Source organism: Mesoplodon bidens, assembly GCF_964165515.1.
Source record: "Mesoplodon bidens genome assembly, chromosome: 3".
Taxonomy (NCBI): domain Eukaryota; kingdom Metazoa; phylum Chordata; class Mammalia; order Artiodactyla; family Ziphiidae; genus Mesoplodon; species Mesoplodon bidens.
In genome coordinates, this window is record NC_138178.1 from 91,868,973 (window position 1) to 91,884,597 (window position 15,625).

The following is a 15,625-nucleotide window of genomic DNA, read 5'->3' on the forward strand; positions in this document are numbered from 1 at the left end:
GCATATTTCCGGTTTTTCTAGCTCAGCCGTAAGTGGTGTCTCTATCAGTCGCGCAGCGGTGTACAGTGGCCTTAGTGGAAGAGGTTTTTTCTGTTCGTTGACGTTGTTCTGTTCTGTTCAGTTTGGAATCAGTCAAGTTTTGGGAGTCACTGCCGCTGCCGTCAACATGTCGGTCCCAAGCTCACTCATGAAACAGCCGCCCATTCAGTCTACGGCTGGGGCCGTCCCGGTTCGCAATGAGAAAGGTACTGTGCTGAGCGGCTTTCCAGTCGGATCTTACCTCTTTCCCCAGCATATTCCAAACCTACCCCGGGCCCACCACCTCAACCCCAGCGACCCTTACGACCTTGCCCCCCTATTTCTTCGACTTTCCCTATCAAACTCGCATCCAGTCGCGTTGCTTAGGGGAAAAAAAAGCTACTTCCGTCTCATCCTGTTACTAGAGCCTGTGTGCTCTCTCCTACAGCAAGCACCCTGTTGCCTTGGCCTCCACCAATAAGTTAGACTAATAAATATAGTGAATGCCGCTGTTTGCAAGGGGTTGTGTGGGATACAATCCCTCTTTTGTTATCCATAGTCTGTTTATGATGTTTTTATAACTCTTATCGTTGTTAATTACATGTCCATTTCCCTCTACTACATCATAAGCTCATAACCTCCTTGAGGCAGGAACTCTGTCTTATTAAACTTTTTATCCCTTCAACCAACGCAGTGCCTGTATTTGTTAAATTGAATACAAAATGGTGTAAGACAGTGGTGTAAGGAACTCATAGTCTACTAGATGTGAGACATGCGAAAAGAGGCACATTCTAAGCAGGTGTACGGTCTTTTGCACCTATAATAACTGTCACATAGGTGATACAAACGAAGTGCTTAGGGAGGGCAGAGAAGGAATAATCTCTTCAGATTGGGGTATTTAACTTGATCTTTAAAGGATGGGTGCAGATGGATGAAGGAAAACTGTACCTGTTTGGGAAGTCAGACTGAAAGTTATAGAGTTTTTTCAGTAAAGTATTTGAAAAACAATGTCAATTCTTTTTTAAAAAAATATACAGTACCTATCCTTGTGCAACCTGCCTCTTTTTTTTAAGACTCAACATGTTTTTTGAGAAGTATTCTTTGAATACATGAAGATCTTATGCATTCATTTTAACTGTTTATGAGTTCCATTATATAATTAAACCACAGTTTGCTCCCTGCTGAGGGACAGTGTTGTTTTGTTACTTTTTCTCCTGTTACAAACAGTGCTTAAACATGTCTCTTTAGTGCACTTGTGTAAGAATTTCTCTAGGGTAGGGTGAACCTACATTGACACATCATTATCACCCAAAGTCGATAGTTTACATTAAGGTTCACTCTGGTGTTGTACATTCTGTAGTTTGGACAAATGTGTAGGGACATTTATCCATCATTATGGTATCACACAGTATTTTTACTATGCATTTAAGGTTCCTTCGTATCTTTTCATGGCTTGATAGCTCTTTTTTTTTTAATTGCTGAGTAACATTCCATCATCTGGATGTACCACGGTCTATTTACCCATTCATCTGGTAAAGGACATCTTGGTTGCTTACAAGTTTTTGCAGTTATGAACAAAGCTGCAGTAAATATCCGTGTGCAGGTTTCTGTGTGGACATAAGTTTTCATCTCCTTTGGGTAAATACCAAGGAGTACGATTGCTGAATCATATGGTAAGAGTATGCTTAGTTTTGTAAGAAACCATCAAACTATCTGCTACAGTGGTTGTGCCATTTTGCATTCCCACCAGCAGTGAATTAGAGTTCCTGTTGCTCCACATTCTCACCAGCATTTGGTATTGTCAGAACTCTGGATCTTAGCCAGCCTAATATGTGTGTAGTGGTATCTCATTGTTTTTTTAATTTGTATTTCCCTGACGACATATAATGTGGAACATCTTTTCACGTGCTTATTTGCCATCTTTATATCTTCTTTGCTGAGGTGTCTGTTAAAGTCTTTTACCTCACCTTGTTCTTCAGAATTGTCTTGGCTCTTTTTGACCTCCTGTTCTTCCATATGATTTTAAAATCAGCCTGGGAACAGCTTTTAATGAAATTGCATTAAAATTATAGATCACACATTTATCGATCAACTCGGGCACAGTTGCCGACTTCTCATACTTGAACATGATATATTTCTCCATTTACTTTGATCTTTTATATCTTTAAATACAATTATATATTTTTCCTCCTAAAGGCCTACGTCATTTGTTGATTTATTCCTTAGTATCTTACAGATTAGTTGCTATTGTAAGTAGTATTTTTAAACTGAATTTTCTACATAAGTAATCATATAATCTGTAAATTGTGGCAGTTTCTTCCTTTTCAATTCTTACCTTTTATCTCCTTTTCTTATTGTGCTAATTAAAACTGTAATATAATGTTGATTAGAAGATATGATAGGGACAACCTAATGATGCCCACTGTTTTTTAAAGGAATGCTTCTAATGTTTTATCATTAAATATAATGTTTGCTGTATCTATTGTTAGATTATGTCACTTTAAATGTATAAACTTTATTTTTTTAGTTTTTAATTTGTTGTGATTTCTCTTTTTTTAAATATTTATTTATTTTATTTTTTTATTTTATTTATTTTTTTGACTGCATTGGGTCTCAGTTGCTACACATGGGCTCTCTCGTTGAGGCACGCGAGCTCAGTAGTTGTGGTGCGCGGGCTTAGTTGCCCTGTGGCATGTGGGATCTTAGTTCCCCAATCAGGGATCGAACCCGCGTCCCCTGCATTGGAAGGTGGATTCTTTACCACTGGACCACCAGGGAAGTCCCATAAATATATAAACTTTAAATAGTACATTACTTTTTCCCCTGTTAATTTTCTAAGGTTAAGCCATGCTTGTAGTCCTGGGCTAGATCCTGTTATGTCACTATAGCTTACAGGGGTTTTTTGGTTAGTTTTTACATTGCCTGAATACATTTGCTATTATGTTATGTAGTATTTTTGTATATGTTCATAAGTGAAATCCACCTAAAATTTTCCCTTGAATTGTACAGTTTGGTTATCAGGGTTATATTCGTCTTATAAAATATGTTGGTTAGTTTTCACTTATTTTCTGTTCACTGGAATTGTTGGTATTTGTAAAAGATAGATAATCTACTCTTGCAGGTTTGATAGAACATAAGCTAAAAGAAAAGAAGGTAGAAATAAAGATTAGAAGATTGCGTTATATGGTAATTTATAAAGGCTGCCACGGAAAAGTCTCGAACTAAAAGAATGAGCAGTATTTTAATTTTATATTCCCACTTAAGTCATCCTTACTGTGTGCTGGGCACTATTACAAATAATTCGCTTAAGCACATAGTTGAGGTGGAATAGCATGAATTTGTGTTGGAGGTAGTCTCCCTGTTTGGGGGGACTTTTTCTATCATTTCACTGCCCGCCTTCCTCCACTTCATTGTACCCAAGCTAAGCCTCATTATCATTAGTGTTGGTGTTCACAAGAATGCCTTCGCATGACTTGGCCTTTGTAGGAAAACAGCATTAGATGAATAGATGGTTGGGTAATGGCTCTCTTCTTCTCCTGCTTGGACTCTGGTTTGCCAGGAATACAGGGCTCTACCTGGAAAGGCCAAGGGTTGAAGGACATTGGGAAAGAGGCTACTGAAACATAAGTTATCTTTCTCACCCAGGTGAGATTTCGATGGAAAAAGTGAAGGTAAAACGTTATGTGTCGGGAAAGAGGCCAGACTATGCCCCTATGGAGTCCTCAGATGAGGAGGATGAAGAGTTTCAGTTCATTAAGAAAGCCAAAGAACAAGAAGCAGAGCCTGAGGAACAGGAGGAGGATTCATCTAGCGACCCTCGGCTACGGCGTTTGCAGAACCGTATTAGTGAAGATGTGGAGGAGAGGTAATGACTAGGGTTATGTTTCCCTGGACCTGAACCCCTACAGGTTAATTAATAGGAACAACAGTAGTAATAGCTAATACTTGAATAGGACTTACTATGTGCCAGGCACTGTTCCAGGTATATTACATTTACTAATTCTTGTAATCCACATAATAACCTTACGAGGTAGGTACTGTTATCCCCATTTTTACAAGTGAGCAAACAGGCACAGTGGGGTTAGGAAAATAACTCACTAAGGTGATGGAAAACACTGACTGTTGGTTAGTTTGTTGAGGAGTCTTTTTAGCACAAAGATGTTTTATAAAACTTGAGAAATTTGATTTTATCCATGCATTTATTCTAAAAGCCAGTGAGGAGAAATGACACTGATGAAGTAGGAAAAAAGGACTGATGTCGAAGAGGGAGCCTCCCAATAAGGGGTTTTGTGTATTGTGTATTGACTAGAGACATTACCTTACAGAGGAGGCCAGAGGCCCCAAATTTTCACAGTTCATATTGTCTCAGGAGTTTTTTCACAGAGCCCTGGGCCCAAACAATTCTGTTTATTTTATTAAGTAGTTAGATCCAAATGATTTAATAAATATTTATGTCCTAGCAACTTAGCCACTTGAAAAATATAATATGTATAAGAGAAAAAACATTTTTATTTCATTTTTACATAACCACACTTACTTACTACTGGGGTTTGCGTCTCTCTTGGGCGCTGACAACTTCTCAAACCTTAGAGTCACATTGGCCCTGTCACTCATTTCCTGTTGCATATTGACTTCATGCAGTACTTACTTTTTATCACAGCAGCCCAAAAATCCCAGTTTTACTAAGATATATCATTGAAAGGAAACATAGTGTGACCTACTGTTGAAATTGTGAACTACCTTGAGCTTTAAAATATATCCCAGTGTACCCATCTATGTTTGTTGCAGTGCCCCAGGGTGCCTCAGCATACATGTAATGTTTTGGGTCCAACATGACTATTTGTTCTAACACTTTGAATTAGTTTCTTTTATCTGCCCCTCGGTTTCCTCATCTCAAGACTTCAGTACTAATAAAAGCAAACATAATGTCCAGGTGCTCTGTGACTAAGGAAATGTGGTTGATGCCCCTTCGTTTTTGTGAGGTTGGTGTTACACTTGGACGCTATCTTTCAGATTGGCTCGACATCGGAAAATAGTGGAACCTGAAGTGGTTGGAGAAAGTGACTCCGAAGTGGAAGGAGATGCTTGGCGCATGGAACGAGAAGATAGCAGTGAAGAAGAAGAGGAAGAGATTGATGATGAGGTATAATTTCGGAAAGTGGGAAGTTCTTTCTGGGTACAAGAAAAAGTTAGGGCTTGTGCTCCTTTGATGAGGCCTTAAAGGCGCAAGATATCTGCTTTTGGCAGAAGTCTGATCCAGTGTTCCCTGCTTATTGGGGATAGGATTGAATTAGAATGGTACTAAACATAAAACAGATGGCTAGTGGGAAGCAGCCGCGTAGCACAGGAAGATCAGCTCGGTGCTTTGTGACCACCTAGAGGGGTGGGATAGGGATGGTGGGAGGGAGGGAGGTGCAAGAGGGAAGAGATGCGGGGACATATGTATATGTATAACTAATTCACTTTGTTATAAAGCAGAAACTAACACACCATTGTAAAGCAATTATAGTGTAATAAAGATGTTTAAAAAAAAGAAATAGAATGGTACTAAGTTGCATTTACTCATATCAGAATTTGTTGAGCTTGATGAGGTTAAAATAAAAAGACATCTCAGGGTCTCCCTGGTGGCGCAGTGGTTGGGAGTCCGCCTGCCGATGCAGGGGATACGGGTTCGTGCCCCGGTCTGGGGGGATCCCATATGCCGCGGAGCGGCTGGGCCCGTGAGCCGTGGCCGCTGGGCCTGTGCGTCCGGAGCCTGTGCTCCGCGACGGGAGAGGCCACAGCAGTGAGAGGCCCGCATACCGCAAAAAGAAAAAAAAAAAAAAAAAAAAAAAAAGACATCTCAGAGCACAGGCCAATTAGCTGACCGGCTTGGACATGTAACTTGACAGGAAATAGAACGGCGCCGTGGCATGATGCGTCAACGAGCGCAGGAGAGAAAAAATGAAGAGCTGGAAGTCATGGAGGTGGAAGATGAGGGACGTTCTGGGGAGGAGTCAGAATCAGAGTCTGAGTATGAAGAATACACAGACAGTGAAGATGAGATGGAGCCTCGCCTTAAGCCAGTTTTCATTCGGAAGTAAGTATCTCACAAACCAGGCCTGAATCCTGGAAATAATTACTGCTTTCCAGGTCTGAAGATGGAAGCCTCTTTTCTCTCTCACGCTCTTCTGAAATGTAAGCACCAAGGAAAAGTCTTCTGCCCAGTGCCCCAACTTGGCAGGGTATTTGCTGAGGAATATCTTGTTAGCAGAGAGACTGAGTTTGTTTTCACATCTCCTTTTCCACTTAAAGAAGACATACCTGCCAAGGTCTTATATTCTTTTAAACACAAAATCAAGCTTGAAGAGCAAATTCCTATTCCTTTTCTAATGGCTAGAAATCCTACAGTCCAGCAGATTTCTTGCTATTCAGGCAGTTCTCAAAGATGAATGGAATTTTGATACTCTGAAAACGGGGAATGACTCCCATTTTTGGCTCTTTGCAAATAATAGAGCCAGAGATTGTTGGGCTTTGTCTGGTTTGGATGGGACTTAATTTAGGGGAACAAAGACCTCCACTCTAAGGGCTTTGGGTAATTAACAGGACCTCTGTGCTGCAGGAAGGACCGGGTAACGGTTCAGGAACGTGAGGCTGAAGCATTGAAACAGAAGGAGCTGGAGCAGGAGGCCAAACGTATGGCTGAGGAGAGGCGCAAGTACACACTCAAGGTACTGGGGGTAGCTGTGAGGTTTGAGTGCCAGGAGTTGTGTGCTTAAGTCTGTCTGAGGAGAATAAGGAAGTCCAACAGTTGAACTGTTCTCCCTATCCAGATTGTAGAAGAGGAGACCAAGAAAGAGCTGGAGGAGAACAAGCGGTCCCTGGCTGCACTGGATGCACTCAATACTGACGATGAAAATGATGAGGAGGAATATGAGGCATGGAAAGTTCGGGAGCTAAAGAGAATCAAGAGGGACAGAGAAGATCGAGAAGCGTGAGTAATTGGGTGGGCCTAGGGTTTAATACCACTGGTGGGACAGGCTCCTAGTAGGGTAGCTCTGAGGCTCCACACCTACTATGAGTTCCATTCTAGCTTCCTTTAGGGTTCCTGCAACTGGGTGGGTTCCCCATACATTGGAATGTGGCTTTTACAATAAAATCAGGGAAAAGAAACGCATTATGTCCGTGTTTCTCCACGATAGAGTGCCAGCTGATACTCCCTTTAGTAGTTTCCTAGTAGACACACACAAGTTACTCACTGTAATCAGTTATCTTTTGTTGCATAACAACCCAACCCAAAAGTAAGTGACGTGAAACAATTATTTCTCATAATTTTGGAGGTTGGCTATGCAGTTCCTCTGCTGATTTCACCTGGGTTCTCTTATGCAGTTGTGTCCAGCTGGAAGATTGACTGGGCTTCACTCATGTGTCTGGTAGTTGGCATTGTCAATTACGATGCCTCACTTTTTCTTCAGTAGGCTAGACTAGTTTCCTTACATAATGGTCTCAGGGCAGCATTCTAAGAGGGCAAAGGTGGAAGCTGGCAAGGTCTTTTGAAGCTCACATGTCATTTCTGCAAAGGGACATGCATACTGTGAGGGGAAGAATTTGTGGCATTTAAATAATCTACCACAATCACTGTGTTAGAGCAGAATCATTTCTGAGCTGCATCACCCATTCCTAAAAATTACTAGGAATGAGAGAGGGTAATCCCAGATTATAATCCTCAGTAGAAGACTCTGTCCTCAGCCTGCAGTTTCTAAGGTTTTTATCCTGGGCTTCAAGGAGTCCATGTACCCTTTAACATTGTATGAAAAATTATGTTTATTTGCATTTTTTGAAGAAAAGGGATCTATGACTCTCCACCCCAAAAAAAGGGTTAAAGTCACGCAGTTTAATTAATGAGGGTGATCCTTGGTTTGTGACAAATAAGTACATTACTAAAGAAATACCAGTAAACTCTTATACAGAGTTATTTTTTTTTTAATATATAAATTTATTTATTTATTTATTTATTTTTGGCTGTGTTGGGTTTTCGTTGCTGCACGTGAGCTTTCTCTAGTTGTGGCGAGCGGGGGCTTCTCTTTGTTGCAGTGCATGGGCTTCTCATTGTGGTGGCTTCTCTTGTTGCAGAGCACGGGCTCTAGGCACCCGGGCTTCAGTAGTTGTGGCACACGGGCTCTAGAGTGCAGGCTCAGTAGTTGTGGCACACAAGCTTAGCTGCTCCGCGGCATGTGGTACCTTCCTAGACCAGGGCTTGAGCCCGTGTCCCCTGCATTGGCAGGCAGATTCTTAACCACTGCGCCACCAGGGAAGCCCCCAGAGTCATTTTAAATTCTGATTTTTTTTTTTAACTAAGAAGGCTTTTTAGGGAAGGGAAATTAGTAATGTTATAAAATCAAGCAGTGGTAGTAATGTCTAAACCTCAGAAGGGCTAGAATCAACTTTCAGAAGTTTGCAAAACCTGGTCTTGCGAGCATAATGAAGACTATGTCACCCTCTTATTTATTGAGCTCCCGATCTTGATTCCTAACAGGTAATAACTAGAATTGATGAAAGTGAATGATGGTTGAAAGGAGGTGGGACTGTGTCATATTCAGATAACTGGGTCTTTCTGAAGCTAAAATGATACTAATAAATAGTTTTGTTCTCTGGACAGGCTTGAAAAGGAGAAAGCAGAAATTGAACGCATGCGAAACCTGACTGAGGAAGAGAGGCGAGCTGAGCTTCGGGCAAATGGCAAAGTCATTACCAACAAAGCTGTTAAGGGCAAATATAAGTTCTTACAGAAGTATTATCACCGGGGTGCCTTCTTCATGGTAAGAAGTGAAAAGGGAATGGGAAAATGGGGCAGTAGGAATAACTCCCCATTTCCCTGGTCCTGGGATGTTACTTCCACTTGCCAGTGGTCAACTTTCTCATCTGCTTTTTGCCTCTGAAGAATATAAATCCAAATAGAGGAAAGCATTGGCAACAGGATTTTAGATGTAGCAGCAACTGTTCTCTTTTGGCCCCAGCTCTCAGAAGGAGGAAATGATGTAATAGAATAGAGGAACTGAAATAGAGAGTGATCTGTATGGATACTAGACTGTTTGGGTTCCCCAAATCACTTAGATATCATTATCCATAGCTGAGTGAGAAATTTTGGTTATGAGAAAACCAGGCTCTGCAAAGAGCTTTACATTAACTCATGTTTGGGTGGCATAAGTTTAATTTACTTCATTCTGAGTGACAGAAAGTGACTAAGTCTAACCAAAAAAATTGTTAATTATCTAACCATTATGTGTAATGCCATCATCTTTGTTCTTCATATAAAAACCAAAGTCAAAATATCAGTCTGTTAACCCTGTATAAAGTGAAAAGGACTTCTTCCAAATTATTTGGGTTAGCACTAGTGATAATTCCTTAACAGAGAGCAGGAAAGGGAATGGGAGAATTGGTTACATTTATTACTCTAATAGCATGTGGTTTGTCAAACTATTTTCTGATGTTAAAGAAGTTTTTATCAAAAACTAGACTAGCTTTTTCAAATGCTGTATAGAAAACCTTAAATATCCCTACTGCAGCTAATTCCTCCCTTTCACTGTAGAAAAATTTTAAAACTTCACTGGAGGATTCCTTACTCCTCTCCCTCCGTAATCAGTTTCAGTCTATCTGCTCAGCAGGAAATGTTTGCTTATTATGTAGTTTTCCAGCCCGTGTAGTTTTCAAGATAGGAGTCAGTGGAGATTATGAATTACTTCTTATACTGCTTCAACGTCATAAAATATCATTGCTTAAGCATTTCAGCAGCTTTAATAATCAAGCTCCTTAAGGAAGCAGTGCATTGCTGACTGTGATACATAAGGAAAGGTTTATGTGAGAGTCTTTTGGTGCACATACTCAAATATCAACTCTTCTCATCTGGACAAGGAGAGTGAAGTTGTAATGGCTTCTGAGATTAAATGAGGGACTCTCAGACTCTAACAAGGAGAAAAGTTGGTTTCATGAAAACTGTTTAATTGTCCTACCTTTAAATTGGCCTTTCTATAGCTGAAGGGAAAAGATTACTCCAAAAGTATGTTTGGTTAAAGGACTCAGCTCTTCCATGAAACTGTCCTTAACCAAAATGGTACTATTTTAATTTTTTCAGCACATGTTTATGATCTGTATCATAACATTATAGTCTTACTTATATGTTGATTTGAAACTGTTCTCTATAGTTACTTTATACAGTTCATTAAGTAAACCTTTTGAGCATTTACTGTATGAAGGGTACTACTGTTAAGCACAGCTACAGGTTATATAATCCTTGCCCTCAGAAGGCTTACAATCTAATAATAGAGCTAAGGCAAATATCTACTGTAACATAAGGAACAGTGAAAGTACTAAGGGACTTGCGAAGAGAGAGGTGTTATATTTGGTAGAAGATTGAAAAGGGTAACATCAAGGAGGTGACATTTAAGATATATAGACTTCCTGGAACTTCCCTGGTGGTCCAGTGGCTAAGGCTCCACGCTCCCAATGCAGGGGGCTCAGGTTTGACCCCTGGTCAGGGAACTAGATCCCGCATGCTGCAATTAAAAGAAAAAAAAGATCCTGCATGCCGCAACTAAGGATCCCACGCGCTGCAAGGAAGATCCCATGTGCCGCAACTAAGACCCAGTGTGGCCAAATAAATAAATCTTTTTTTAAAAAAATTAAGATGTATAGACTTCCTGACATTCAGGGGGGTAGGAAAACATTCCATGTAAAGGAACAAGAAATGGAGGCAAAAAGTATCATCTGTAAAGGCAAGGAGTAGATTAAGGCTACATAGCATTTGGCCTTGACTAGTACACAGAGGAACTGTGCTTATTTAATAAAGTAGAGAACCATTGAAAGTTTTTGAGCAGAACAGAGGTATAATGAGAGTTGTGTTCTAGAAACATTAATCCCATGAAATGTGTAAGATTGATTGCAGGGAAAAACTATAATAACCCAGGTAATGAGAATCTAGGTAATTGAGAGAATGTTGGTCCTATTAACAGAAGTTAAGTCAGGAAGAGGCTGATTTGGAAAGGTTAGGGATACAGTTTTCACTTCAGATGTGAGTTTGAAATCCCAGAATACCCAAGCTAAGATGTGTATTGGGCAGTAGAAGAATCAGGATTGGAGATCTGAGAGGCCTGTACGAAGTTGAAATCATGTGAGTGAATGAACATGTTGAGTGCAGAGAAGAATATAGCCAACCTTCAGGAAATGTCTACACTTAGGAAGGAAAAAGATAACACAGGGAAAAAAAGATTATCATCTCCTCAACTAGATGTAAGCTCTTGGTTCAATAGGTTCAATACCCTCTGCTTTCTTTTTATCCCTTGTAAAATTTAATAAATTTGTAGTTTGAGGGATTTCCCTGGTGGTCCAGTGGTTACGACTCTGTGCTTCCATTGCAGGGGGCACGGGTTCAATCCCTGGTCAGGGAACTAAGATCCCACATGCAGCACAGCACGGCCGAAAATAATTAATTAATTAAAATAATAAAAAAGTTAAATGGTTTTAAAAAATGATCTCTAAAAAAAAATGTAGTTTGAATATATGAGAAATAAAACCACAAGATTGATAAAGACTCTTTTCTACAGGATGAGGATGAAGAAGTATACAAGAGAGATTTCAGCGCACCTACCCTGGAGGATCATTTCAACAAAACCATTCTTCCCAAAGTCATGCAGGTATGGGGTACCTTAATGACATGAGAGAGAAAGTAACGTATTGAGGGCTGTGACATGATATGTCTGGTGGTATAACTGATCATCTATCCTAACAGGTCAAGAACTTTGGACGCTCTGGTCGTACCAAGTACACCCACCTCGTGGATCAAGACACCACCTCCTTTGACTCAGCATGGGGCCAAGAGAGTGCTCAGAACACAAAGTTCTTTAAACAAAAGGCAGCTGGGGTACGAGATGTATTTGAGCGGCCATCTGCCAAGAAGCGGAAAACTACTTAGAGTTCAACTACTTATTCTTCCAACTGTGGGACACAAGGGAAAATCTCAGCATCTGGTCCTTGACTGTTTTCACTACTATTTACATGGCCCCTGTATCCAGCCTGCTGAGCCTACTGCCATACTTGTGACACTGGGCAAACCTAGTCTTTGAGGTGCTTTGTGAGGTTTGGACTCATGCTGAGAAACCTGCAGAAAAGCACTGTCCAGGTAGGATTAGAGCCTCCCCACTTAGGATTATTTCTGAGAAATCTTCAACTTCATTACTGCTCTGGCTTCCCATATTCACTTGGGACTGTTCCAGGTTTCTTTTTCCAGCCCTTAGCTTGGGTTAGAAAAATGGATGGGCATGTAAGCAGACAATGCATTACTTCTACCATACAGGAAATCTAAGCTCATTGAAACCTGTTTTGCATTTTTGGGGTAAATTTTTTTAGATGAACTTTTTGATCCATTTATGTGTGTGTATGTGTGTCAAGAAATAAAAGAATCATACACCAAGAGGTTTTTTAGCATACCAGAAATAAAATGTGCAGGCTGACAAGTACCTACCTATTACCTAAAATAAAAGACAGCAGGGAATTGTCAGGCAAATGATGTTTCACATTTTAATCATCCCCTTTGGTCTCAGAAACCAGCACAGATGCTAGACAGGCTGTATTTTAAGTGGCACCTAGAGTTATTCCATGAGCAAATGCATATGTGTTTGTCCTTGCTGTCTAAACTGTAGCTGCATATAGAACAAAACAGGACACATGAAATGAGGAATCCATGTAGCTAGCATACTAGTATCTTCTTGCCCAGCTCATATATCAAGGGCACAGTGCTGAGTTGCAATGTAGCGACAACATGCTAGACGTCACTGGCAGTTAATTTTTCCATTTAATATTTACCACATGACCACCGTGCATGTGGCAGAGCATTAGGAGTCCCAGGGGTTATAAGAAAGGACATTTAACCAGTGGGAAGACTATCTCAAAATTGCATTAAAAAACGAGAAGGGCGGGACTTCCCTGGTGGCACAGTGGTTAAGAATCCGCCTGCCAATGCAGGGGGCACGGATTCAAGCCCTGGTCCAGGAAGATCCCACATGCTGCGGAGCAACTAAGCCCGTGTGCCACAACTACTGAGCCTGCGCTCTAGAGCCCGCAAGCCACAGCTACTGAGCCCACATGCTGCAACTACTAAAGCCCATGCACGTAGAGCCCGTGCTCTACAAGAGGCTTAGCCCCTGCAATAAGAAACCCGTGCATTGCAACCAAGAGTAGCCCCCGCTCGCCACAAATAGAGAAAGCCTGCGCACAGCAACGAAGACCCAACTCAGCCAAAAATATCTCATTTTAAAAAATGAGACGGGCAAGGTCTTTTCACAATCTTTAAATGCCCCACTAGAAGAAACACTTATAAATCCTTAAATGTCCTAGAATAAAAATACGAGTGCAAATAATTACTGTGAGGTAATAAACAGAGATGAATATGTCACTTGTATGTGCCAGGAGATACAATCTAAGAATTATCCTAGAGCCAAAATGAGAGTGAGAGCTACATTCACCTGCTCATGAATTCTTACAACAACCTATCAGATCTATGTATCATTTTATAGTTGAGGAAACAAGCTCAGCAAGGGTGAGTTGGTGATCAAAAATTTGATCAACTATTAAAGTAAAATTGCTTTCTCTCCAGGTTAGAAAATGGAATCCAAGGTGTAAGTGTTGTGGTTCAGAAAATATTAAATCAAAATCTTTCACAAATTAATTCTATATAAGACATAACCTTTGATAACTTCTATTGTAGTTACCATGTTTCCACCTCAGTACCTAAATTCTAGCTCACAGTGGCTTATGAACTGGATTGGGAACTTAAAATTATATACAGTGGCTCCTAGGCAGGTACTGGCCTTTCAGCTGTTCATAAGCTACCCTAGAGACGCATGCCATGGAGTACAGTACACTTTGCTGAGACTCTGTAAGTGTACCTCGAATGCTGTTGAGAACTAGTCATATGAATAAGCCTGATCTGCCACATAGCATCTGCATCTGAACATGAGGTACTCTTCTACACTGATCCTTCACATAGGTTCATTAAGAGTTATACTCCAACATGTAAATTTCCCACAATAAAATACAATATGATATACATTGCACTTGATCCAAAATGATAAAACTGCAACTTGGAAAAAAAAAAAACATCTTTATTGAAATAAGTTAATCCAGTGGGTAGGTCTGAGAAAATACAAATCAGTTGGTTAGGGCAATAAGAGCCTCTACCACGTTGCCCATGTGTTCCCTCAAGCTCCGTTCTGCTGCTGCTCGCGAGATCTCCATCTCTGTCATCTGCAGGAAGAGGATCAATGATTTTACCTAAGTCTCCTCCGGGCATTAATGTGCCAGCAAAACATGAGGACTCTACTTGTTTCAGGAAACAACCCAAATTAAACAAAGAAACCTCCCCCACCCATACACTAGTTAGACATTACTACTCACTATCAGCTCCAGATCTTCCTTCTTGATGGTGACTTTTGCCAGTTCCTTCTCCCTGCAAATATTCATGTACTTAGTCCTCATTCTTTACCTCCACCATAAACTCCCAGAAAGGATTTTTTCCAGCTGTGCCTTACAAATAAATGACTCTTGATAAACACTGTTGACTGAAAATACAAAACGACTCCCACCCTCTCACCTAACATCCCATCCCATCCCCTGGAATATTTACAGCAGGCAGCAGGTGTTGCCAGGGGGCCTTTCCTTCCACCAACAAGAGTAAAGTTGTAAATCTTAGATCTGCAGAAATGGGTGATAGAGTTGAAGAACAGTACAAGGTACAAAGGCCTAACGATGGCTTTTTTTGTCTGGGGGAATGAGAGGGGCCCGTAGGTAAAACGACTTACCGCTCCTGTTTGGCTTTCTGCTCCCGGGACCGTCTATCCCCAATCACGGACATGGCCTACGGGAAAGAAAGATCGAGTTACTGGTCTGCTACCCACAATTCCTAATAATCTAAAATACCAGTAACAAGCGGGGGAGGTGTGTATTCACGATGACGAGCGTACCAGGAACCGGGGCCTACGTTTAATTCAACTCTGTGCACCTGAGACCCATTTTAAACCCAATCTCCATCAAGTTCCTTTTCGCAAGCGGCGGGCTCCAATGACGGTTCAGTTTCCCTCTTGCCTCCTCCCACCATGGAGATGGAGACCCGTCCTGGAGCTGGGCTTCCAGTTTCAGCCGCCCAAGCCCCTTCTGCTCTCATCCCTCCTAGACAGGCTCCCGGCCAACCTCACCGTCTCCAGATTGGAACTCTGGATCTCCTTCTCTTCGGCATAGTCGGTGACTCGCTCCAGGTCCGCCGCCCCACTGTCATGTTTCCGTGGCTTCTCTGGAGGCCGCTCCGGGCCGCTGGTCTCAGTCTCCAACTCTAGCTCCACGTCCCCCTCGGTCGCCATGTCGATCCCACCTCGCCGCCCCAAAAGCCCGGCCCCGCCTCAGGAAGACTTCCGGTAACTGCCTCGCAACTTCCGCCGGGAGAGGAGGAGGCGGGACCGGCCCTGGGCCACACCTCCTTTGGTGCTCTGGTTCTAGAAGCTTCAGCGAGGAAAACAGTACGCCTCTCAGACTTCCTTTCGGGCTTCTAGTGTTGCTTTCTGCCAGGCGGTGTCCCAGACCT

General features: G+C 41.6%; 2 protein-coding genes across 2 annotated transcripts; one reads left to right on the forward strand and one right to left on the reverse strand.

The window, feature by feature from the left end:
• The first annotated feature begins 25 nt into the window (after positions 1–25).
• On the forward strand, positions 26–12,463 carry MFAP1 (microfibril associated protein 1). The gene is made up of 9 exons (XM_081227194.1): positions 26–245; positions 3,664–3,883; positions 5,032–5,161; positions 5,910–6,097; positions 6,620–6,728; positions 6,831–6,991; positions 8,657–8,816; positions 11,598–11,687; positions 11,783–12,463. The coding sequence occupies exons 1-9, from the start codon at positions 167–169 to the stop codon at positions 11,963–11,965; spliced, it is 1,320 nt and encodes a 439-aa protein (XP_081083320.1). The 5' UTR covers positions 26–166; the 3' UTR covers positions 11,966–12,463.
• Positions 12,464–14,132: 1,669 nt separating this feature from the next.
• HYPK (huntingtin interacting protein K) lies at positions 14,133–15,530 on the reverse strand. The gene is made up of 4 exons (XM_081227104.1): positions 15,243–15,530; positions 14,850–14,905; positions 14,446–14,497; positions 14,133–14,295 (listed from the first exon to the last, which is right to left on the reverse strand). Exons 1-4 carry the CDS (start codon positions 15,402–15,404, stop codon positions 14,200–14,202), a joined length of 366 nt encoding a protein of 121 aa, XP_081083230.1. The 5' UTR covers positions 15,405–15,530; the 3' UTR covers positions 14,133–14,199.
• Between the last annotated feature and the right edge of the window lie 95 nt (positions 15,531–15,625).